Source organism: Chanos chanos, chromosome 6, assembly GCF_902362185.1.
Source record: "Chanos chanos chromosome 6, fChaCha1.1, whole genome shotgun sequence".
NCBI classification, from domain to species: Eukaryota; Metazoa; Chordata; class Actinopteri; order Gonorynchiformes; family Chanidae; genus Chanos; species Chanos chanos.
This window is the reverse complement of record NC_044500.1, coordinates 15,921,303-15,947,260: the sequence shown is the minus strand read 5'-3', so window position 1 is coordinate 15,947,260 and position 25,958 is coordinate 15,921,303. Positions and strand designations below refer to the sequence as shown.

At 40.0% G+C, this 25,958-nt stretch overlaps 1 protein-coding gene across 1 annotated transcript; it reads left to right on the top strand.

The window, feature by feature from the left end:
• Positions 1 to 7: 7 nt before the first annotated feature.
• On the top strand, positions 8 to 25,840 carry mcamb (melanoma cell adhesion molecule b). Its single transcript, XM_030777688.1, has 17 exons — positions 8 to 119; positions 18,851 to 18,975; positions 19,065 to 19,299; positions 19,529 to 19,599; positions 19,685 to 19,772; positions 20,050 to 20,229; positions 20,959 to 21,086; positions 21,205 to 21,340; positions 21,421 to 21,545; positions 21,775 to 21,916; positions 22,023 to 22,150; positions 22,631 to 22,772; positions 23,157 to 23,204; positions 23,782 to 23,823; positions 24,724 to 24,850; positions 25,262 to 25,376; positions 25,577 to 25,840. Exons 1-17 carry the CDS (start codon positions 62 to 64, stop codon positions 25,577 to 25,579), a joined length of 1,893 nt encoding a protein of 630 aa, XP_030633548.1. The 5' UTR covers positions 8 to 61; the 3' UTR covers positions 25,580 to 25,840.
• Positions 25,841 to 25,958: the final 118 nt, after the last annotated feature.

The window sequence follows — 25,958 nt, the reverse complement described above, 5'->3', positions numbered from 1 at the left end:
TCGCTCTCAGCGCACACTTGGCGACAGCTGCACTCTCGGAAAGGAGAGAGATTTGGTGGTCATGACACTCCGAAAGAATCTGGTCGTGCTCGCGGTGTTTCACATCCTTTCTTGGCAAGGTAAACTGCATGGAAAATATCATGCGCGTTTCTGCATGCACGGCATGTTGACTTCAGTGTTTACAGAAAAGTTTTCAGACTTTACACACTGTATCATGGTTCTGAATGGGCTTCACTGATCTCTCACATAAGAGAGTGCATGTGATGCTTTCGTGTAGGGTGCGACTTAACCGTCTGTTTGCATGGTAGTCGGTGAGAGAGGGATGTATTCTTGTGGCTGAATTGTATGCAGCCCACCTCGTACCTCTGTTGTAAGCACCCAGCTGCATTACCAACATGATTACAAGTTGAATGCTTAACTATAAGCACCTGGGGAAACAAAACAATAAACTCAAGGCAGTACGAGAATTTGAAGATAGCTTCAAAAATGAAGTTAAAACAGCTTGCTGATGAATCAACTTGAGATGAATCAAAAATACTGCTAAACAATCTGAAAAAATTGTTTTAGTGAAGACGTACTACGATGTCCTATTTAAATATTTGTCGAAATTAAATGAATTTGTAAACACCTTTTTAAATGGTCAAAACGTGTGATGCCGTAAAAGAAGGAACCAGGGGCTGAAATTCTGATGTAACAAAAATGACTGATGTTATAACAAGTCCGTATAAAGTCTTAGCATCTAACCCTAATATAACATCTGCTCAAAGTTGTGGAGACCACGATTTCTAAACGAACGAACTAACTAAGGTTCTGTGGTCAATATACCAGTTACATTATATTTACTGAAGGATCAGGACAGGAGTACAACACTAGAATGTGATATTTGTCATAAAAATGACACATTCTTATAAAAAAAATGTATAGGGGGATGTAAGAATTTGCTGTACTCATAATTACTGCACACACACTTTAATAGTGGTAGATGTGTTTTTCTGGTACTGAGGAAACAGTGGCATATCTGTGCTTTCAACCACACAGACCACGAGACTGGAGCTAAATGATCGCTTGGTTATGAGTGCACTATGTCTGCTTTCATAAACCACACAGACTTTTATGTAAGAGAATTTACCAAGGATCCGAAAAGAAAGGAAGAAAGAAAAACAAGTAAATGTTTAAACAGAATACGCAAGTGTCTGTTTATTATTTAAACTCAGATCATTACCGTAATAAACTGATTTCAAGTGAGTTCATTTATTTGTTTATTTTCATTTTCTGCATGGGTTTTACGAGATGGTCACAGACAACAACACATCCGCATAGCAGGAGTCTCAAGTCGAGGATGGGCTGGGTGTGTTTTCTCAGTTTCTTCATAAACACATTTTTTTTCGCCGCTCATTCCGAAGGTTATTTTGAAGTGTTTGTCATATCGTGTTTGTTTAGACAGATGTGGTCAAGGTGGCACGGTTTCCTTTTAACCCCATTTTCTTTTGTCTCATTTTACTTAACAATATAACCCTCAGCATCCGTGGCTATTCTTTGTCCACCCTGCTGACCCCCCTCCAGACAGCTTTTCCTCATTGTCCTCATCTCCTGTCTTTAACGGACTTTGTTCCCTGTCCTTACTTTCTCAACATCTGTTAGGCTTGGTTCCTCAAGTGGTCCCTTTCCTCTCTGGCTCCCTGTAATGATTCTTATCTTCCTCCTAGTAACCCCCCCCCCCCCCCCCCCCCCCCCCCCCCGTTTGTTAGGGAAGCTTGCTTTATGATAATGGAATACCTGCTGTAATGTAGTTGAGGATTTAGTGAGGCAGATACACAGCCTTGCTGAACATAAATGAATTTTTATCAGCGTTTGATCTGTTGGCTGTTATTTATTGTTGGAAAGCAACAAAAGAGGATAATATTTCTCTGTATCATTATACTCAATATGGAAGTCTTTGAGGAGGGTTGGTGCAAAGATCTTTTTTTTTTCTTTTCTTAAGAATGCTTTCATGTGTATCCTATGTATCTTTTCCTGAGTGAAAGCCCCTTTGAAAGATGTGCAAGCTAACTCTGATTATTTCTGCATTTGGAAATCATTCAAAGAGCCTGAATGATTCCTGTGACAGACTGACCGGGAGTCCCTGCGTTATTACCGACAGCTGTGTGATACCTTTGCTCTCCTTAACTGAAAACACATTTCAGAACTACCATGTATCTATACCAGAACATCTCATAACTTGTGTGTGTGTGTTTTTTTTTTTTTTTTTTACAGTTGCCACCTTTTAGGTGATCTGGCTGTGTGTGGTGTTCAGTCTTTGTAAAAGTCTTTCAATCTTTTATAATAAAACACTCAAGGACTGAATAGCCTAGACCTTTGTCGAACTGCTTAGAATATGAATTTGATCGTAGCCTGTTTAACTGAATTTATTGATTTGTCTAAAGAAATTTGTGTAGTATGTGCCTTTTGGTTTTGTTTATCATCTTGAAGTCTCAGTGTGAGAGATATAGGAGGTGAGTGCAAGTGAGTGCACTATGTAAATCTTTGCTCTACTCTACTGTAATGGTGCTGCTTAAACTGCAGAATTTTTTATTTACCATCGACCGACCTTATAGGGATTCGTACTTCTCCTGATACTGAACAAGAAAGCTCATGTGAATGAGTGCTGCATGTTCTCACCACTGCCCACTCTGTGGTCCATTCTGAGTACAGAACACAGCTTGTCTGACTGGACCTGTCATTATGTTAGAGAACGCAAGGAATTGTTTCCCCTCCTTCTCTGGATCTTCAAAGGAGCAATGTTAGAAAAGATTCCAGCAGTTTCTTTGATAAAAAGAAAATGTGCTTTCCCTGACACTGTCCAATTAGGGGTTAAATGGCTGTCCCTCAACCCCAAAATGTTACGCCTCCCGTGTCCCATCACAGTGGAGTCTTGCAAAGTCCTGAGTTGTAACAATAAAAGGCTTTGTGTCTAATCTTGCGAGCCAGAGATAATGAAGTGAGGATCTGGGCAATGTATCAGCAGTGCTGCACTTGAAACAGAGGTCTTAAAATTCTTTGCTCTGGCAGGGTAAAAAGGATCTGGAATGTCACATATCGGGCCTCCAAGCACATTTGAGATTGTATGCTGTAAAAAACCTGAAGCTAGATGATCTTCATATGAAGGCGAGCAGTTACATTTAGATGAACAGTTTGCATTCGTCATCCTGTTTATGTTAAGTTCTCTCGCAGTGTTTAGATTGAAGCCTACGCAGACATTAGTTTCCAGCTTGCCTATATCAGTAGGCCTGGCCTCCCCATTTCATGAATGTTATTGAATGTCATCTCGCTACAGAAAATTTTACATGTGGTCCCCTATATACAGAAAGTCTGATTACTCCCACTCGCTGATTTGGTGTTGTACGTCCTTAGTGTCAAACGTTAAGTGTTCAGAATGACAGTTTTTTAAACAATAAAGTTATATGTGAGCTCTTTAAGGGGCAAAATGTCAATGTATGGAATGGTGTGCATTAATAATAACACGTTATAGTTGCATTCCAAGTTTTGGTGTATGTCTTTCAGGGATTAGCCTTCGCGGTGGGTATGGGATGTTTCTACACTATCTTTCTAATAAAAAGAGCCCAACAAATATAACAGCCCAAATTGAATAGTAATGAACTCAGAAGCCCGGGAAGTAGGGTGGACATTCTCGAAAGGGGAAGAGTTAAATGCATGTTCTTTTCCAGTCTACCAGTCACACTTTAGGCATACTGTTTGTCCACACCGTGCCTTCTGTATGAGATGCACTGAGGGGCCAGTGAACTGAATTAGTTTGAGTGATGGATAGCAGCTGACCTCCCATTACAGTGCAATGTTCGTGCTTGGCTCTCTACTGATTTTTCCTGTATACCTTTCTGTCCTGTACCAAACATGCTCCCAATGACCTGGCCTTTTGTTTCCGGGCAGACTTCCCATACATTGCAACCCCTCCCCCTATAATTTGGCCTCTTTTCGTGTCTGCATGACAGGGATAAAGAAACCGTCCTTTTATTTTGATACCACTTCTATTGGGGCTGTATAAATATATGCCTGGATAACACACTGTTGTTAGGACAGGGCTGACAGGAGCCAGACCTCTGTTCAGTGTGAGTGGGAAGAAAGCCCTAGAATGGTATTTTCTGATTAAATAATTGCTATGTTGGCTTCATGTTTGTTACCAGACCTGGAGCCTGTAGGGATTTTGTGGTATCTTTTCATTTTCAACTCAGTGTATCTCTAACAGGATACAGGAACCATTAGTATATAATAGGCCATATCCCATTGTCCACTATAATATTCCTCAAAATATCCATTGAAGAAACTCTACTGTCAATATAACACTGCAGAAAATCAACTATCAGTACATTTAAGTACTCAGTTCTGTTTCCCAGGCATACTATGAGATTGGACCTGACCTTTCTTTTTATTTACTCAACACACAAACAAACTGATGAAAGCTGGGGCTACAGACATATTAAGCTTTGCTTAAATTCTCATTCTAGGGTTTGCCAGAACTGGAACTGGATAAAGAATAAGAGTGAGAGCTCCTCTGAGGTAGATTTGGTTCAGTTAGCAGAGAAAGTGAGGGCATATTTTGTCAGGCTTTTGTATCCTGAAGAATATCTATTCCCTGTCAGAGAGTGTTTATAAGCTTGGCCATGCCATATAAAATACTTCGTGACTGAAGTCAGGTTCATTAATCTTCAGCTCAGACCAAGGAAAGGTAACGCATGAAAAGCCTTACTGCCTTTTAAAAATGTGTTTTAAGTTTTGAAAAGGTAGTTAGACCTTTTTAAACACTATTATAGTTTTTTGGCAGAGTTTACGTCTGTACCTGACTTGACTTGTGGCATGTAGGGTATTAGAGCTATGTTGCAGAGTGTGGCTCTTTTTGGTATTTAATTGTTTCAAGGAGAAGGGAAGGTGCCTCCCAAATGTGTCCAGTCATGAAAAAAAAGTCCATTCCCTGTGCTGTTAACTTTAATGGTTGGTGTCACAGGGAAGTTGTTGAATACATTGGCAATGTGAATGAATTCTCTGCAGACAGGCTTTCTTACTCCTGCAGTTCTATACTGATAGATTTGAGAACAAGACCTGGATATTTGCTCACATCTGGGGAGTTCATCACTGCACATGCTTAACAATAGATACTCAGTGAAATGGCAGTGGAAGGATGCCAGTGGGTTACAGCTATAGTAAGTACAGCGTGCAGAGCTATTTTAGCCGAGCTAACATCCTTAAGTGCAGTCAGTAAATCAGTACTGTGCTATGAAAAAAAAAAAACTGTGAAAGTATTGGGTTGGACTCTTAAGAAGAGAATTGCCAGGGACCTGAGTTCTTTTTTTTTTTTTCTTTTCTTTGTTCTTTTTTTTTTTTTGGATCAGACAAATGGTGCAGATCCTTTCACGTTTGTGCATGTTCCAGGCACGCTCTGTTGTTTTTACTGAAATCATGAAAATTTGGAAAGCGTTTAGACTTGATTTGTTACCGTTGATACATCCTTTCCTTAGGCTTAGACTGATGTTCCATTAGCGATGGCCCATCTGTGACACTTATGACGCACAGTCTGTTAGAGATGTTGACTGTTGGAAGTTGGCAGATGTACTGCTGACTGACTTAAGGTCTATCACCTTGGTGGGTGTTTTATAAATTCTTTACCATCATCTGCTCCTTTGGATCTCCAGCTATTAGACATCACTCACAACTGGTTTGGTAACTCCACACCAATTTCTCTCTCTCTCGCTCTCTCTTTTTTTTACCGTACCCATATTCCCTCTTCAGAGCAGATCGGCCAGACAGCTGCACACACCTGGCTTCTAACTAATCACAGAAGGCCTAGGCACAGTTCAGGTTTCAGAAATCTCCTCATCAACAAGTAGACCCTTTCGTCTCTGCTCTTCTTTTCTCTAGCCATGTCTCAGCTACTGCCCACTCATCCATGTTGTTTCGCTTTCTACGTCCAAAGCTTTTCTCTTCCATTCCAGTACCAGATCTGTTTGTAAGACAAATCTGAAGTAGATTAATCCTTTGATTTGGTCAAGGAAATGATTATGTTTTTTGCAAAGTTTAAGTTTCCCCTTCAATGCCCTCAACTGGTTTAACAAAGTGAATAATAGAATTTGGTTGATACGAACAGAATGTTATGGACTTGTTTGTGTTTCTCAGTGTGCAAGTATGAGGCATTTGGGATGAAAGCGCTCAGTTACGTTGCCTTATGTTTCATAAGCTGAAATGCCTTTGGAAATAGATTGTACTGTAAGCAGTGTAAGGAAGATGTCTTTTACAATGATTCTCTTAAATTCTGCATCCTTGAAAACTGCCTTTTGAGACATATTCAGACTTGAATCTGTAGTGTATATATGGGTTAGAAGGTCAGCTTCTGAGTTCGGGCAGTCTACTGACTAAAATCATCACTGGAAAGCTAAGTAAAATTATGCATTTACAATACTTCAGTGCTGTCTAGTTACCTATTTCTAGGCCACAGTGGAAACAAATTGCTGGTTTTTTGTTTTTGCATATAACCAAAGTTTCCTTTTATTAGAAATACTTGTAGTTTTTTTTTAGTTTAACCAGCTGTAAAAAAATTAACATTCTTTTCAACTTCAAATCAGCCCTGAACTGTTAAAGATGTTTCTCTACAACTATATAAGGACATGATAGAGGGTTGTTATGTGTTACTGGGAAATGACTGTGTGTTTGTGAGCATGTTGGCTTCCTCTGGACAAATATTGATGAAATTGCATGAATATTCTACATTTTTTTTACGCTGAAGTAATGCTTGTATCACCATCACAAATTTGCCTAAATGAGCCTTATTTCTTTTTGGCAGCACATGAATACACAAACACACACACACACACACACACACACATAATGCATGAATAATAAGACAACAACAACAAAAATCTCAGTGAATTACATAGGAGCATTTGGATTAACAGATGAGTTTAAGATTCTGTGAAAGATGTGAGGTGTCCTTGTGAGCTGTCCAAGCCAACATGGCACCAGGGATCACTGTGTTGGGTACAGATGCCCAGTCTTGACGAGAACAACATTTACTGCTGGGAGCCATCCCAGCTCGGGTGGCGAGGGTAGCTTTCTCCTCCATCATATTTACTTAACTCTTTAGACTGAGGTGTGCTGGGATGTTGGGTAAGAGTCAGATGGTGAGAAAAAAGAAGAACTATTCCTCTGCAGTAAAGCAGGACTTAGTTAGAGGGCCCATTTCTGAGGGAGCTAATGTGAGGCTGAATGCCGCTCTTGTTCTAGAAAAGCCCAGAGGGGAGTCGGAGCTTTTAAAAGAAGTGTTTCCTGTTCGTTGTCGCAGTGCCAGACTGTGATCCTCTCACTCTGTTTTACCTTACAGACTGTACAATAGCATATTTATACAACCTGAAGTTTCAGGGACACACTAAACTTTTAGGGAACCGTGAGTTGTAAAGGTGCTCTTCATTTTATCAGTTGTCTCTATTTTTAAGGTACCAGCTGAAAAACCATCGTTGGCAATACGTCCCTGTGTTTTAGAACTATCTGAAACTTTTGGAGGCTGTGGGTACTGCATTGTATCATTATTTTAACTTTCCATTGTAGATCAGGAGCAGCTGTATTGTAGCATCAATGTGTACCACATAAGTAAGTAAGATAGGTGGTCTGGCCCTTGAAAGGGTTCAGCAGGACATTGTATAGAAGAGCTCAATGTTTGGGCATGCACTTAAAGTGCTGTTTGCACTGATAACTCTTTTCTTTTTAATCATGGAGGATGATACTCTGCATCTACAGTAACTATCATTATGTCAAATTGATGTGTCTCTGGAAGTTAAGCAAAACCGATATTTTAGACAGGCATTACACTCTTAAAGTGTGAAATTTTGATTTGTGCATTGCTCGACAGCATAGCAGGAAACAGTAGTCAAGTCAAACCGTAGCATTTCAAGACTGCACACAATCACCGTTGTGACTGCATAAATGTTTGAGTTTGAACACTGCAAAGATGACAGTCATCAACAAACAAGTGCTCTCTTTGACAGTGGTAAGAGTTGTGAATTTATGAGCACAGTCCTCCCACTGTTGGTGCCAAATATACCGCTAAATATAACGGTTGGTTATGTCATCTCGTCTTTGCTGTCTCATGCTGTAATAACATTATAATGTGGTAATTGCTGGAGCCAGATTTTATTAGGTTTGAATTTCACCATACACAATGCCTTAGGAGGCATTCAAGGACCCTGGTCCAGCAGTCTCATTATAGGGAGGATTATTCGTGGTCCCTCGTGGTGTAAGTGTATAATACATTTCTCCTGAAACCAGGCTGAGACTTATAGGTAGGAGTTTGGGTTGACATACTCTCTGAGGTTCCACACCAGCTGCTCAAACAACATTTCCCACTGAAACCTGACACAGTAATAAGTACATGTTTCATTACATGTGGTCTCCTCCTCTGTTGATTGGCATTTAAGAATAGTATCAAATTCACTAGACACACAGCAAATTATTCTGTGGGGAAAGGAATTTATGATACCGTGTGTACCACTGTCATTCTATTGATGTTGGATTATCTTATTTTTTTTTCATAATTAAACTGACATAAATGAGCCTTATTAATATCACGCTGCAAAACAAAACAAGAACAAAAGCAAAACAAGAAAAACAGCAACAAGAGCAACAACAAAAACAAGAACAACAACAGCAACAAACTGAATTACTTGACTGACTTTGTTTTGATGTAATGAAACAAATTCATTTCACAAAATTAAACCTCACATATTAAATATCTGTTTTGTGCATATCAAAATACCCATTAATTAAATGAGGAACACAGTGGAAAACATGCTTTTTTTTTAATTGGAGAGCATAATTTTGTCTTTTAGGAAAAAGAAAGCGATGTTGTGCTTATAATTGCTTATGGACAGTTTGCTCACACATCACATGATTTGTGTTGTCTGGAAACCATATCTAAGTTGTGAGCTCATGACCAGATTCACAGAAATAGAAGGCCATTTTGTGCCTCTGTGAATGTAAAAAAATGCCCTTTTTTCTGTTTACTCATGAGCTCCTGTTCTCACATCAAAGCAGTGATTGTAATGCTCTGGTATGGATGTGCTGTGGGTTTATAAGAGTGAGGTGACTTTAATCTGTTGGCTCTATTTCTCTCTCTCTCTCTGTGCCAGACATTCCAGATATCACTTTAAGTTGTGAATGCATTACTAAAACTGAACACCTTGCAGAACCTCATTGAAGACCTCACACCTTAATGTATTCTCATCTCTCGCTGGCTGTAGTGAGAGAGAGATGTTTTATGCCATCTAATTTATAGCAAGTCCCCATGTAATTACAGCTTATAGATTTTAGGGAGTCTCCCCAAAGTTATAGCAAAAGATAGACTCTCTAAAGTCTATAATATGTCTTTCAGTGCTATTTGTTAGAGTTGGAGTCACAGGAATTCTGAAAAATCTGAGGAAAATTAAAAATATATCTATATGTATACATACTGTGACATGAGTGAGAAAACACAGATATGATGGAAACTATCCAGGAATCACTTTATCACTGTTATTCTGCTAGGATACAAGGCACTGTGGTCTGTAAGTGTTTTGACAATTGTGACAAAGCACATGGTAATATGTTGAATTGCACAGGATGTCTTTACAACTAGCTAAGGAGTGCTTGTATGTAGGATATCAGCACAATCTAAAAAGCCTGCAGACACTTTTTTTTTTGCTGAGATTAAAACCCATTTTAGGTAGAATTGTTCCTTTTTTCAGTATCAAGGTTAAAAGAAAGATTTTGATCAGGTGAAAACCTTAAAGATATCTAAATATGTCACCTCCTCTCTTTAACCTGGTAATGCTCTTAAGTGTGAGAAATTGGGAGACTGGTTCTTTGATCTAGAGTGCAACAGTAGTTCTGCTTTGTTTTCTGTGGATTTATAGCCGATTCATAATAAGTGAGTTTTTGGTACACAATATCAAATTGTGTTTTTGAAAGGGACAGAGCCTTAGTTGCACTCAAAACTCTTCTATAGGATATAATGAGATAATGGTATCATCATCAGTGTATATTTGCAACAACAATACTATTACAGAAACCTGACACAACAATGAACTACAGTGAACCAAGAATTCAACCTTGTGGTACCCCTTTAGTTGATAGAAACTAGTCTGGAGCTGCTCAATACATTCAGCCAAGAGGATTTTGTGACCTATCCATGTCACCTAGTCTCTGCAATAAAATCTAGTGGTTGACATGAAATGCCTTACAGAAATGAATAAAAATGACAGGGAGTAGTGCAGTGCCATTTGGAGTCCAGAGTATAAATTATGTTATTGACAACTTACATGGTAGTTTTAGTTGTGATGTGACTATTTCCTAAAACTAAATGAAAGTTGTCTGTCTCTATTTAACCACAACAGAGGACAGCAAAATTGTTTAGCTACACTTTAAATTGTGGTTTCATCATGTCAAGAGGCTCATAGGTATTTGCACTTCATACTTCACTGACAGAACATCTGGATCCTATACGTAATGTAAAATAACTTTTAAATGACACAGGCCACTTGCAGATTTTATAGCTTGAGGGCATTTCAGTTGTTGCTGAGCATCAAGGCATGATTTATATCGTTCTTAACCTCTTAGACTTTTGCTCTCAGGTCACACTTTCACAGAGACCCTTGTCTGTTCACTCTAGGCAGGATTAATGACCTGAGAAAGGGTTTTGTCGCCGTCAGTTTGAGACCCTCTCCTCCACATCCTCTGCTCTCTCACCCACAGCGTGGCTAATTTCTGGAAGCCCAGTATTGCCTATCTCTCTGTCAAGAGAAATGGATAGACCTTGACAGACCGATGGTGTCTGGGGACAAGGGCTTGAATTGTCGACCAGCCTTATGCTTGTGGATTTGTAGACTCCTCGATAATGGTCATCTTATCCCAGCTATCACATCAGGTCAGGATGCCAAGCATTCCTCAGAGATTTCTCGCTCTGACTCTATGTCCCCCTTTTCCAAATTCTCTTCTGACACTACCGCAGCGGGTCTCCTCTGCCTCTTCATCGGAAACCCTGCTATGCAGTCATGACAGGCATTGAATACACTTGCAGATGCCTAAGAATGGCTGTATAAACACTCAGCGACTAAGCTATCTACAGACCTTTTTTACAGGAATGTAAAAATTCCATCTGAATGTAGGCACCATAGTTGGCACTCAAATGATCTCTCATTGAATTTATTTGTACATATTTAAAAAAAATGCAAACTTGTGACTGAAGAGTAAAATGAACAAATTAAATAGCTGAATGTTACTGACTCTGAGAACAACTTTTTGCATCATTAGCACAGTGTACTTTTTCCTTTGTATTTTATCTCTATACCTCTCCAGGGGAGATGTTGCCTCTCAAGCACTTTGCAGAAAGTCTTTTCCAGAAGTATTGTTCAGCAGCTGTATTAATTTGGAATCAAAATAAAAGAACATCATTCATCAGAGTTTATGTGTCTCAGATTATGAACAAACTTAGAGGTGGTCTTTTATGACAGAATATCATCCAACATTTGCATCAAGCCTAAGGGCACAGAGGGGTACAGTATCTTTTCTGAACATTGTTCAGTTTCTTTCATCCACGGTTTGATCAAGTACAGAATGTTTATTGGTTCTGGAAGTCTGAATCACTGAAAAAAAGTGCTGGTCACACTTTTGGGAATTATTCCTTGAGTTCTATGGAGTCCATTTCCGTTCCTTAAGAACTTCAGAGGGCAAGACACAAGTCTCTCACAAACCTTCAAAGCCAGCAGCTTTTAGGAACTGAGCGGGAGATAGACAGTTCCTTGGGGAGCTGATGATGTTAGTGAAATAATGGGGCAGTGGGTGGAGTGTCTCTTAGTTCTTTGACAAGAGTAGAGACTTTTCTCTCTAGCCATCGTTATGTGCATCTTAATAATTGATGCTGTTTTCTGAAACACCAGCCTATGCTGATCTCAGGAATATTAGGAACCTTTTATGCTAATGTGTTCCTCAGAGATTTTCCTAAATGGCTTCAGCACAGCCAGACGTATCAGCAAAGAGCCAGAGGGTGACGAGGACGGATGAGTATGTGTGTGTGTGTGTGTGTGTGTGCTGTGTGTGAGAAAGGAACATCATGGAGTGAGCATGATCAGGATATGGTTGGTTAGATCTTGAGGCCTGAAATTAAAGATACACTGTTGGAATGTCCTGAAGTATGATATGGACTGTTAAGGTTCAAACAGAGCAGACAAATTACTCTTTTGGTACAATTGTCCTCTGTATGAAATTTCTGAAGGCAAATCTTATGTCAGTTCATAAAAACATGTCTCTGCTGTGGCCCTTACAGACTGTGTGAGACGTCGTTGGAGAATTAGTTCTTTTATTTTGTAGACATCATCTGAAGTTATGCCAGAAAGCAGCAGAGGCTTTAACATGCTGACAGAACACTGAACTGCTGAGAGCTACTTGGCAGGACATCTGAGACGAATGGAGCCCTGGTTTTAGATGATAGGACACAGTGTGGCACTGTATTTACCTTCAGTTGTGAAGTAAGTGTCTCCGCTGGAGAACCCACACAATATATGTGGTTAAGGTAATACACACGCTTAAATTAGCCAATGCACTCATTCATCTTATAAATCAGTTGTGATTATATTTATGAGCAAGATCAAGGTGCAGTTTTGTAAATATAGATAGTAGCTTACAAGGTACTTTTTAATGCATAAGCTTTCTTGGATATTAATGGATCTCTCAAGATTTTTTTTTTTTTTCATTTTTCTTAGATGAAGTCGATATTGTTACTGGTTATGTTGTTTGATCAACACATAGTTTGTTAAGGGGTGAAAGATCAGAATAGTTTCCAAGTGTTCTCTCAAGGGAGCTGAGTTCGTTCAGTTGTGCCCTCATAAGGTTATACTGAACTGCAGTTCCAGGTGATTTCAATTTTTTTTCAGAGCATGCCAGTGAGGTGGATAAAAATTCTGTCTTCCAAAAATCTTTATTCTTTCCATTCCTAGATTTCCAAAGCTCTCAGAAGCTATCCTAATATGTCATTATATTCCACAGACATACTGCAGTTCCTCATGCATACTCAAACACTTAGATACACAGTGCTGAATCACACTGGTTGCTAGTGCACCAAAAAAGGAGCGGGGCCGCTCTTGAATGTTTTGTCACGTTGGCATGGGGGCACTAGCTTCCAGAGGAGGGGATATCTTTAGAGCATTGACTTTCCTGCCAATGAGAAATAAGCATCTTGCATCCCATACTTCTAAGGGCAGAGACATGAGAGCAGCTCTGACATCACAATCAGTGCAGCATGAAAACAAGAGCTGTCTTTGCTGGCCTTTCCCATACTACTAACTGCTGTGTTATTTTTGCTTTTCCTGATGTTAGTGTCCTGGGGAGTTGTTTTTTTTTTTTTTTAACAACGTGGGAAAGGCATTCAGGGGAAATGAAGGGGCAGAAACCCTCAGAGAGCACTTTTGAAGTGTACTCATGAGATTCTTAGCCATTTTGTCACAGTTTTGTGACTTTTCTTCTTAACTTTAATGGTTTGTGTTCGTTAATCTGAATGCTAGATGCTTGACACATCCCATATACTGTCAGAAAATTGCTTACAAGGAAATGTATTTTTATCAAAAGGGGCCCAAACAAAATAGAGGGTACAGTGAACTGAGTGTTCCATCCTTTTGGTCCTCGACTTCTTTCACATGCTGTAAAACACAGATCCCCTTTTTAAACTCCCATCACTGAGGTCAGAGATAGCTTAATAAACTGAAAAGCTGTATGATAACACAACAATTAAACAGCAGCATAGCTGGTCACAAACAAACATACACACACACACACACACACACACAATGCTGACTGTAGGCTTGCCAATCGGTTAATCTAATGTATGGTCCTCTATGTGTGACCTACATCTCCATACTGTATTTTCTCACTGTTCCTGCCCATAAATCTTTCTCGCTGATCAGTCTGACGGAGAGAGAGCATACCACTACAGATTATTCTGGCTGGCTGGCATCCTCCGTGGAAGCCCGGTAGTCAGTATTCTCCGTCGTTGAACATGGCCTGAATCCCAAACACTCCATTGCTAACACTTGACACACAGCCACGATAACATTCAGCCACAACAGGAGCCTGTGCAGAGGTCACGGCATCGACAGGGTGTTTAGAAAACCACCACTGTTCCTTTACCACTGTTCATTAATTTGAGGGGATTTGATCTGATCTGAAATTATGCCAGTTCAACAGAAAACACAAACTGTGTTCCTGTGTCTTTGACCTTGGTGTTTCTGAACTAGACTTTCATATTGCGCTTCTCATGGGGTCATGGTCTGCATCTTTCATTTGGAGTGATACAATATGTTGACTGTTCCGCACCTTAAAAGCATCAGAGGTGGCCAGAAACCCCCATAGTTTTCATTTGTGCACTCCAGACTCCATGGTACAGGCCAGTGGATTATGTAGGAGCTGACTCTTTTTCAACTTTATTGAATTCTTTTCAACTTTATTATTTGGCTGTAATTGTCAAATGCTTGCCTAATTTGCTACATCTATCATTTACTCTGACAGCAGTTTTTCTCATATCCAACAGTCAGCATTATGTGCTGTTAGAAAAACAGGCTGTAAGTTAACTCTGTTCTGCTCTGTTGCACTGCTCTGATGATTGCTGTTATAAATAGCTTGCAAGTAAGGGGGTTTGGGATTCATACATTGTACTTCTGACATTGCATGCAACATATCTGCCTCTGCACATAACCTTTTCATATTAATGTCAGACACACTTGATAGAGTGGTGTTATTCTTAGATGTGACAGAGTAAGACACGTCGGCAAAGCTTTATCTTGGGCAACAGTGTATGGCTACTCTGTGCAAGAATAGTCTCAAGTTGAGATTAATTGTTTGTTTACATCTGCTCCTTTTATATCTTTTGCTGCACCTAATTAATATTGTTTCGACAAAATATGGTATAATGTATCTGCTGATGGCAAAGATGCGTTATATAGTGTATTTTGTTTTAAAACATGAGTCAGCTCCCGTGGATGAAGAATCTAAACAGGCTGATTGGAATGGATGAAAACTATGGATCTGTTGGAGAGTGGTGACCAATTAAAAAAAAAAAAAAAAAAAAAGAAGGTAGAGGATTAAATAAACATCTTGTGTGATTGTATGAGAGTGCTATGTGATTGTAAAGGAGTCTTATTTTTCTCAGCTATTTTCAGGCAGTTTGCTTAAAGAAAAGTCTGCTCCTTATTCATCCTGTGGTGCTGTCACGGTGTCTCTGTACAGTATAGCAGAGTTGAATCTCATATTGAATGAAATGGAAATGGACTCTACCACTGGTGCTAAAGAACAAAGACACAAAAAGCAGTGCATCTGCAGCTGTATTTTTAGACTTAGTAGGTCAGAACAATGGACAGTCACGAAAACAGGTGTCGTTCTCATTGACAATGGATGTTTGTGTGTCCCTCTAAGGATGTTACACACAGAACTGCTGCTTGTCCTAGCGCTGGAGCATTTGTAGAGCCATGTAATCTGCTTATTGAAGGAGTCAAGTCTTGAGGTCAAGTTAATGAGCCTTTAGGGGAGAGATATGGGGGGGGGGGGGCAGGCTGCATTTTTTTGGAACAGGGCTGTCCTTTACTCCTGCTGACATTGGCCTAGAGGGAATGTATGCCGTTTCCCAGTCCAAAGCCCAGCATGTGCAGGATGAGGGACTCACCCTTCAGAGTCTAGACTAATGAGGTTCAGTTAATGAGTTTAGAGGACCCAGACAGCACAGACTATCTGTTATAAACACCTCACTGCAGGTTAACCAAAGTGTACATTCCTTCACAGTTCTTCACAGAAACAAGGTTCTCAGCAGTTTTTGGAATGAGACGAACCCATTGCTTAACATTCAGTTTGTTTCGTGAAATGTGAGGTTTTACAAAATGAGCAAACATGCCGTTTTTAACAAAGGCATCACAAGGAGGGCCAGTAGACTCCACTCTGAACATCAGGAAAGCTGGACTGAATGAAAGGTAGGGAACAAAGGAACATGGAGAATGGAGGCCTTTGAGAGGCCCCCTTGTCAGGAGGAAACGCTTGCACCTGTGACCTCTTGACAGCTGCTGTAGTGTCGTTATCAGTGGGAAGCAGGTTGAACAGTGGGTGCAAAGTGTCCTCCATCGTCTCAGTCAAAACACATTCCACTGCTTAAGAACGTGGAGTCATATCTCAACTACCTTTCCAGGGGTTGTCTCTCTGTCTTCTCTTGTAAACTTACCTTTGTGGAGTTATAGAAGATACAAAGCAGCTGCTACTTGAATTGGGCTCAGCTGGAGGTGTAGAAAGCAGTCTGGTAGCTTTTGCCATGAAGTCAGGAGACATTTGTTGTGTCTTCTCGTTCGTAGATCAAAGTCTTCTTTGAAGACACTCAAAAAGTGGGTGAAAGTGTATACTCAAATCCTTTTCAAAGGACTAAAGAAACTTTTGGATTGTAACTGTTAGTCTGGCTCATTAAACACAACCTGCTTTGGTGCTTTCCACAATAATGCTGGATCTAAGAAAAGAAAAAAAAACATCAACAGACTTTGTTTACACTTGTTGACACCTCCAGTCATGATTTAAACCATCGACAGATCCTTGGTTTTACAGTAATCATGCCAGCTGAGTGTGTACAGCCCTGTCATTGCGCTTTTCAACACATTTAGATATCTAGAGGCAGCTGTCTGACTTCTTGGAGTGTATATGCAAGTCTTAAATAGTAATTACAGCTCATTATGACGTTCAGCATGGGAGGAGTTCAGACATGTTGGCAGCTTTTCGCATGGCCTAATTCTGTCACTAAGGTAATGGTTTAAATATACCCGACCTCTTTTTTTTTTTTTTTTTTACCCCCATCTTTAGTGTGCTTTTTGATCAACCAGTGTATACACAAACTCAACCAGTGTTTACACCGACTTGCTAATTTCAACGTTTTTCAACATCTTCAAAATCTTCTCTTCCCCTTTAAGTTGTGAGATGAAAACCAGTGATCACGAAGGAGACATTAACATATTTACCCCCTGTTTTTTTCTGTACAGTTATAATTCTCCAATCAGTTAACGTGTTGACATTTAGTGAGCCAGATTACTGTAGAGGCTTTCTGTGGGGATATAATGGTGAAGTGGTAAACACCACATCAGCTCCTTGGTGACTAGCAGCCTGAAATAACGCATTCACCAAACCTCAGCTTTATACTGCTCCCTTGGCAACCATGTTGGGACTCACTAATGACCACATACTCCAACCACCCGGCAAGTCGTCACATCCACATTACCAGCTGTTTCTAATTAAGCCTCCTTCCCTCTCTCTCGCTCTCTCTCTCGCTCTCTCTCTCTCTCTCTCTCTCTCATTCTCATGTTCAGTGTCTTAAACCTCACACAGTTTCTCTTGGGCTTTTAGAAACAATTCCGTCAGTGTGAAGAGTGTTTTGGGCTGCAGGACACTTGCAGTTGCAGGGTCTTGCAGTTGGGTCAGTGCAGTGGAGCATTTTGGCACTAACAAATGGCATCTGTAATATTTTAGGCCTCAGCTATCAAAAGGACCAGTGATACTTACTGGCTACTTCTAATACAGGCTTTAGTTAGACTGCTCACTACCCTCACTATTACTAGACATGACTGTCTACTGTGAGGACCCCTGGGAGCATGCTGTCCATTTTTTTTCTGTGCCTTATGTATCCTCTGGCATGGTACAGCCACAGCACTATAACACATCAAAGAATTACAGAACTGTATTTTTTTTGTATTTTTTAAAGTACATGTCGTAATGCCTTCAAGGCTCTTCTCTAAACATAAAGGCTTAAAATCCATAGAACACTGGCATCCTATAGACCGTCCTGTATACAGTAAGTATACAGTCTGCAGTGATCCCATTGTTGTTATGCTCTTTGGCAATGATTGCCTCTTCAAAGTGAGTCAGCAACACAAGGCTGACATCACTAATGCACAGGAAATGCCTTTGTTGGGAAAAACAAATTGGATTTCTGTAATGGGGAAGCATCCTTCATAGTCAATTAGCTGTATGTAAGTCCAGCAGAAGCACATGGATTGGTGGGGAGTGCGTTGTTATTGTTGACAGTAAACTTGAAAGGTACTGGATACCCAAGAGCTGTTATGCAAACCGATGTAGAAGTGCTTTCATGGCATACTCTCTCTCTCTCTCTCTCTCTCATTTTCTCTCAGTGTGAGAGGAGAATGAGCTAATCTGTTTAATATTTTCCCAAGAATCTTCAAGTGTAATTCTTCAACTGAAACCCGCATACTACTACGCTGAATAGATATATTTGATATAGCATTCTATCAGAGTAGGGTCTTTCCACAACACAAGAAAACCACTATACAATGCTTTAAGGAAAAAAGAGCACTTTTTTTGGATGAGCAAACACAGGGGCACTATTCTGTCTATAAATTGAGCCTTTCATGGTCCTGAGGGGTGACAACACTGGAATGCAGCACATAAATGTGGACATGGGTGGGCTTTCAGAATTCCTCTCATAGCACCCTCTCTCTCTCTCTCTCTCTCTCTCTCTTTCTCTCTCTCTCTTTCTCTCTCTCTCTCCCTGTCTAACCGTACGCTTCTCCTCAGCTCCCACCATATCAGGCATTCTGACACCAGGCCCGTGTGTGTGGCCTGAGTGAGGAACTGTGCTAATGCACTTGTGCGCCACTGTCATAGTAAAAGTGTAAATGACGTTTTGAAAATGTCCTTATGGTCCTGTGTGAAGGAGAGTGATTATGACTCTCTTTCTCTTTCTCTTTCTGTCTTTGTGTGTGTGTGTGTGTGTGTGTGTGTGTGTGTGTGTGTGTATGTGTGTTGCAAAATGCAGCATGGGCGAAGGTGGAAGTGAGCATGGAAGACAGGGTGGAGGTGTACCAAGGTGACATGGTCGACATCCCGTGCATGTACACACTAAGTCAGAAATCCAATGATGTGGTTGTCCAGTGGTTTGTGGTGAGTATTTTTTACAATAGTACTCCTCAGTTTATCTTAAACATGCACTTCTGACACATCCATGCCTCCTTTGTTCTAACTTCATGCAGAAGCACACTGGGAACAAAAAGCAGATCTTTTATGGTGATGACCACACGGAGACTGTGGAACCGGACACTAGCTTCCATGGACGAATCAATGTCACTCACCATCTGGTGGGTAAGAAGGGAACATCAATTTTGTCCATACCTGAGGTACAGCTGAGTGACGAGAGGACGTTCTACTGCTCTATTAAGGCCTCAGATTTGGGGAGTGCAGAGGGACACACTCGACTCTTGGTGTTCAGTAAGTCTGAGAGGAGAGAAAGAAAGCCAAAGACTTATAAGGGTGTTTCTTTTTGTTTATGAACTGTACTGGTTTTATCTTTCTGGACATCTTTTTTTAGTAACTTCTGATAACAGTATCCTTTCTTTCTTTCTTTCTTTCTTTCTTTCTTTCTTTCTTTCTTTCTTTCTTTCTTTCTTTCTGTCTGTCTGTCTGTCTGTCTGTCTGTCTGTCTTTCTTTCTTTTTTAGAGTCACCTGAGGTTCCCAGCATTGAGCCAGTGTATGGTGGAATCCCTGTCAGCAATCTTGGCCATTCGAAGGTAGACCATCCCAAAATGGAAGTCCAGTCCTATTTGAGAGTTGCAGTGAGCTTCATGTCTTATTGTATCTTTTCCTGTGCTCCAGATTGCAACCTGCAAAGTGAATAATGGCTATCCTCATCCTAACATCACATGGTACAGGGACAGGACTCCACTTCAACAAGAAGATGAGAGTGAGTATGGGGATAAGCACTGGTTCTCTAAATATTCCTGTTCCTGTTCCTGCTCCACCCAAAAAATATGTGTGTTATGTGCAGCAATGTCATAGCGATGCCCTAGAATTTCTTTTTAGAATCCAGAATTCTTTGGAAGCGCTAGAATCCAGTTAAAGTCAAGCGTAAACATCCCCAATAGTCAGTGACTCATAGCAGCAGATGAAATGTGACTCATATTTAATATTACTAGATGAAATGAGGACATTAAATCTTTTTGTCTCTGTTTCGATCTTAGATGTGAAAGTTATGGAAAGAGAAACTATACACCCCAGTGGCCTGATCTCTGTAGAGAGTGATCTGCATCTCAGAGTGATTAAGGAATACAAGGATTCCAAATTCTACTGTGAGGTCAGCTACTTTGTCCCTGCGGGACTGAAGATGACTGAGTCTGACCGCATCAATATTACAGTCCACTGTGAGTCCATTGTGAATCTTAAAACAAATGTATTCTTTTGTGACATGATTTGACCAAGGACACAGAGACCAATCTGAATTGCTATCCTAGACACGCTTCATTTCACCTACATAAAGAATGCATGGGTTTCTTTTCATGGATTTCTTTTGTTCATCTTCAACACGTAGTATCAAAAGGGCTTGAAAATGACATTTTTGCTGTATGGGTTTGTTCTGAGGAGAATCGCCACTTTAACGTTTATGTTCTTGAGGCCCAATGACAGTATAACATTCCTTAGCTGGTAAAGCAATATAAAAAGCGTTTTCTTGGTCAATTCTTCTTCTTTTTTCTTTTTTTTTACTAAATGCTGAAGCTATAGAAAAGTTCTGTGTCTTACAATTGCATTACTTTCTGATGACAAGCACGCCTCTTACTTTCTGCATTGTGCTTGAACTGTCTATTCGACTGTAGCCAGCAACATCTGAGCTTACAGCAGTATCATAAGAAATGATCAATCAGTAGTCAGTTATCATTTTAATTCTACTACAATAATATTAATTGAAAATGCAATGTAGACCACAATAAACTAGCTTTTCCTCTCCATTCTGGAAAAATGCCTCTTGCTTTTCTTTTTTCTTTTTTTTTTTTTGGTTTCCGTTTGTGTTTTCAAGTCCTGAATGTATATGAAACATCTTAAAACTAGGGCTAGATTTTTGTGCACATTTTATCTGTTCAATCCAATCGTTGCAGACGCGTCCACAAAGGTGACGTTGGAGAAGGAGTATCCCAAGGGCCTTGTCAAAGAAGGGGACAATGTCACACTCCGCTGCCGGGGGGATGGAAACCCTCAGCCGCCATTTACTTTCACATTTAAAGGAGTAAGAAACTCAACACCACCGGTCGCAGTCTATGCCCCTTACACTAAAAAAGCAATCCAACACAAATCATGAGTAAAGGAGAAAATTGGAAAAAAAAAGATCTCACCTTTTGCTGCAGGAGGACATAGAGGCAGAACTGGATATGCTGATCCTGGCTAATGTAACCCAGTTAAATAATGGCACGTACCAGTGCAAGTCTCTGGACGTGGACACATATGAAGAATTTGAAGATTCCATGGAACTTGTCGTGAACTGTGAGTATAGACAGCACACAGCGACAGCAGTTATTGCTGACTACTACACTTGGACTACAACCTCTTTTTTTTCTCCTTAGTTCTTCAACCTGCTGAGGTCAGAAGAATATCTGACGATCACTCCTCGGTCCTGCTTCTGGGAGAAGACTTAGAACTGATCTGCACAGCATTTTCCACGTTGCCTACTCGTACTGTGTGGAGTAAGGTGAGCTCTGCTGGTACTCTCACAGATACCTAGTAACAAATGAACATAAATCAAGGTTCTTCAGAAAATGGAGATACATTAAGCTACTGGAACATAAGAGGAGTTAATCAATGATTCATCTTTCAACATTAGCATGAACGAACTTGGATTTCCAAAACAAGGGAAGTCCTGAGATAGCCGAAAAGTTCAGTGTCTTCACTATGTTTTATCTGTTTCTTTCCCTGGGTAGGATGGGAAACAAATAGGGGAGGGGGATAAACTGTTGATGGAAAATGGCACCTATGAAATGGCTGGCACGTACGTGTGTAAAGTGACAGTGCCCTCTCTGCCTGAGCTACAGGAACAGGACTCTATACAAATAGATGTGCATGGTGAGTCCATGTGTCTTTTTGGATATTCCGAAAACTACAGAGTGTGTTCGTTGGTTCTGGAATCTCGCTAATCTCTTCATATATGTAAATGTCATTGAAACCTCAGGGAGTCCAGATATGGTCCAGCCAGTGATGGTGATTTCAGAGGACAATGCTGAGAGGTCAGTGAACCTCAGTTGCTATGCTAGAGGCTTCCCTGTCCCATTCATCAACTGGACCTTCTCAAACCCAGAGGTACGCCAGCGATACACCGCCTAATGAACCATGTTCATAGGATCTGATTGAGTAAAACAAGGGCAGAAGTAGTTAGATGACCAGTGACACAACCAATAATGGGTCGGTAAATATTTATTGTTAGAAATTTTTTTTGGACTTTTTCATTGGTTAAGCAATGCAGGCAAAATTGATACATTGGATACATTAAACTTGAATGCACACAGTGAAGGATTCAGTAGTTCTGACATGTATTGTAATATGTGTCTGCCTGCATAGTTCATCCTAAATAAATTTAATAAGTGTTTTTCTTGTTGTGAAAAGATGAAGAGAAGGGCTCAGGACATGGTGTAACCAGGATGATAAACAATTGTCCCTCAGACTGAAGACCGGTTCTTTGTGTTCTCTGAACGCTGACTGGTTTTGATGTGATAGCTGTCAAGGAGCTGTCTTGAAGTGCACTATATTTTTTTTGTTTATATGTATGTGTGTGTTCTATAGAGTTTCCAGGCGGTGTCAGAGACATTGACAGAAACGAACGTTTACAGTGTGGTGACAGTAAAAGCCATCTCAGACGTCAATGTTTCCTGCATTGCCTTCAATTCATATGGCACCATTTCCATGTCCTACAGTGTTTCAGCCAGTGAGTTTTCCACCCTCTGACCTCACTTTACATTCATGCCCCTCATACTGGCTGTGTTTTAGCCATCAGCATATCATCTTGAATGAGAAACTCTGTTCTAGTCTGTTTGTTGCAGTTCCTTGTTATCCATCAAGAATATATGTTCTGCATTGTCATGTGTATAGGTAAATTTGGCCCTTAACACTCCAGGCCCTAGAATCCTGTGTATTGCTCTTCATTTGGCACATAGGTTCTCAATTTCTTTCTCCTGTTTTTCTGCTCAGGGATAGTGCATTCTGTACTTTGTTGTATATTTGATACTGAATCACTATTCAGTTGTTGATAACCTGTACTTAATAAAGTTTGAGTAAAATTAAAGGGCTTTTTTTTCTTTTCATTTTGCAGCTCAGATAACAACACCTGTAACAACTTCAACTTCCACATGGACAAAAGGTACATTTTCTTTCAACATATTTTGATTGTCAGATTTCAAATTTAAGTGGTAAGGGTTGGCACAGAATTGACCGTGTATACCGTTCACTGCAGCAAAAATGTTTTGTCATATACAGGCATATGTAACTTAACTCCATCTTAAGTCATATTTTCTTTTCAATGATCCATTGTCAGGGGCTACACTTCAAAAAACATATGTTTGCACAGAGAGGAGTTGGTTTCAAACAGCATAAGGTAGATTGTGCTGAAACCGTTTTTCCATAGTTTTCCATAAGTTTACAGATTCCTGCATCAAACTATGAGAGCTTGGGTTTATTTGCTGTTTGCTGCAGCTTTGCACCAGTGAAATGAGATTGACCAGACGCTGCAGGTCCAGGAAACGATTCCTCGTATTTTTTCTGGTCTCTTTCTATTGAGGAGGGTTTTTTTTTCCCTCTGATAGATGCTGGCAAAAGCTTAGAATTTTGTGAAGAACGTAATGTTTTACAGGTCGTGTAGAATATAACAGCTTTGTAGTTCTCTCACTGAGAAGGCCAGTTCGCCTGGGTAACTGTGTCAATGTGGTTTGTTGTCTCAGCGGCAGGATCTCCTTCTTCCCCCAAACAGAAGGGCAAGAGAGGTTTGTACTTCCTGAATCTCCTCTGCCTTGAGCAGACGTTGGAATCCGACACTAGCATGCCCACCATCACTGCATCATCTCGTTTCTCTCCCTTCTCTGTTCCTGCCCACCTTTGCTTTTTCACTTTTTTCAGCACGTAAACATTTCATTTTGTATTCATGAGGTGTAAGCCACTGTTGTGTTACATATGTAAAACATTCTGTGCACAGAGTGCATTCAAATTAGTACTCAGATAAATATAGTTAGCATTCAAATTAGCGTTCAGATTAACATGGAACAACTTAATTGGAATTTATGAAAATTGAGCCATTAGTCGTTTTGTATCCGCAATCGCAGTAATTAAATGGTTGCTTGTGCTATTTGATTTTTCGTTTAATTTGTTTCAAGTGTTTCCCGTCTGAATGGATATATTTAAACCTTTTCCTGTACAGTCCATTAAATGAATGGTTTCTTATGCACAGCAGCTTCTCTCTTTGCTCTACTCTGTCCTCTGTAACAGCAGCGCCACCCCCAGGGGGGGATAGAGAAATGCAGGATCTCCCTTACACATGCAATGATCCGTCTGATTTATGTAGTGAAACACGGGTTTGCTGCCTGTTTCAGAGCTTACAGACTGTTCCATTTCCTTTTGAACCATAATCTTTCCTGCACAACACAGAACATTTTCTGCACTGAATGCAGTTGTAATGTTATTGGCAGGCGTGTCTGTCAATGCATTGCAAACATATGCCTATCCCATGGAATGCTTAAATCAATCTGTAGTGATCTGGAAAATCTTGAAAAAAAAGATTCTCGCTATGCTTCTTTAAGCCTTTTAAATTTTTTTTTTATTTTTTAATACTTGCTGTGGTTTATCTCAAGTTGTAATTTGTGGCGATGCTTGTCCTTATCTATCACTAGGGGGCAGTGGAGTGATCATTGCAGTCATTATCATATGTATTCTACTGCTGGCTGTTCTGGGCAGTGTTCTCTACTTCCTCTACAAGACGGGCAAAATTTCGTGTGGACGATCTGGGAAGCAAGACCTGTACGTGTCTGGGTGTATGTTCTCTGTTGGGAATCAAAAATCACACAAATATATACACAGATATACAGTGTATATGTGTATATATATATATGAAACAAAGCACTGTTGTCTGAAACTATTATAATCTTATTAACATAGTAAGCATTCAAATTAATGTTAAGATAAACAAAACAACATAACTGGTATTTAGGAAAATTTAACCAGTCGTTGGTGTTTTTTTTTTTTTGTTTTTTTTTCACTTGAATACTTTTTTGCTTTGTTTTGTTTTGAGTGCACGACAATCATGATGGTGATAAGAATGTGTTGTTGTTGTTGTTGTTGCTGTTTTCAGCACTAAGAAAAGCCGGGTAAGGATGACATGGTCAGTCATGATGCTGGTAAGAATGTGTTGTTGTCGCTTTTGTTTTTCAGCACTAAGGTAAAGCCGGGTAAGGATGACATGGTTGGGGAGATGAAGACTGACAAGTCAGAGGAAACAGTGCTTTTACAGGGAATCAACGGCGATAAAAAGCTCTCCAATGACCAGGTGATTCCTAAAATCATTTCAAAATAGCCAGTGAACAGAGATGTCAATCAATTAGAAAGAAAAAAAATAAATAAATAAAAATGAAAAAAATTCTTAAATGATTTGAACAATTTTAATCATAATGAACTAGATTGTGGATATTCATCTTTTTTTCCCCTTTGCTCTTTGTGTGTGTGTGTGTGTGTGTTTGTCCTCTGGAGTGAAACATGAGAGCTGTGGGTATATGGAAAATGGACAGGAGACAGATGCAGAGCGTCTGCTACAGTCTCTGTCCTGCCACACTCACTCAGGATGGGACCCTCCAAAAGGGGGGTGGTGGTGGTGGTTGGGGGGGGGGCTTTTAGCTACTACTACCCAGGACTATCATATTACACCCCCTCTTTCCCCTTCACCTTCAGCCAGGCTACAATCTTATTTATCCAAAGATCCTATTGAAGGACTAGATTTTTGGAAGAAATTTTTATTTTATTTTAGTATGTTACTATAACCCAAATGCTATGTCTGGCACCAAGCTTCATGAAGAACAACCTACTTTGGGTCTTTATTTTATGTATATTATATATATAGTGTATATATTAGGAT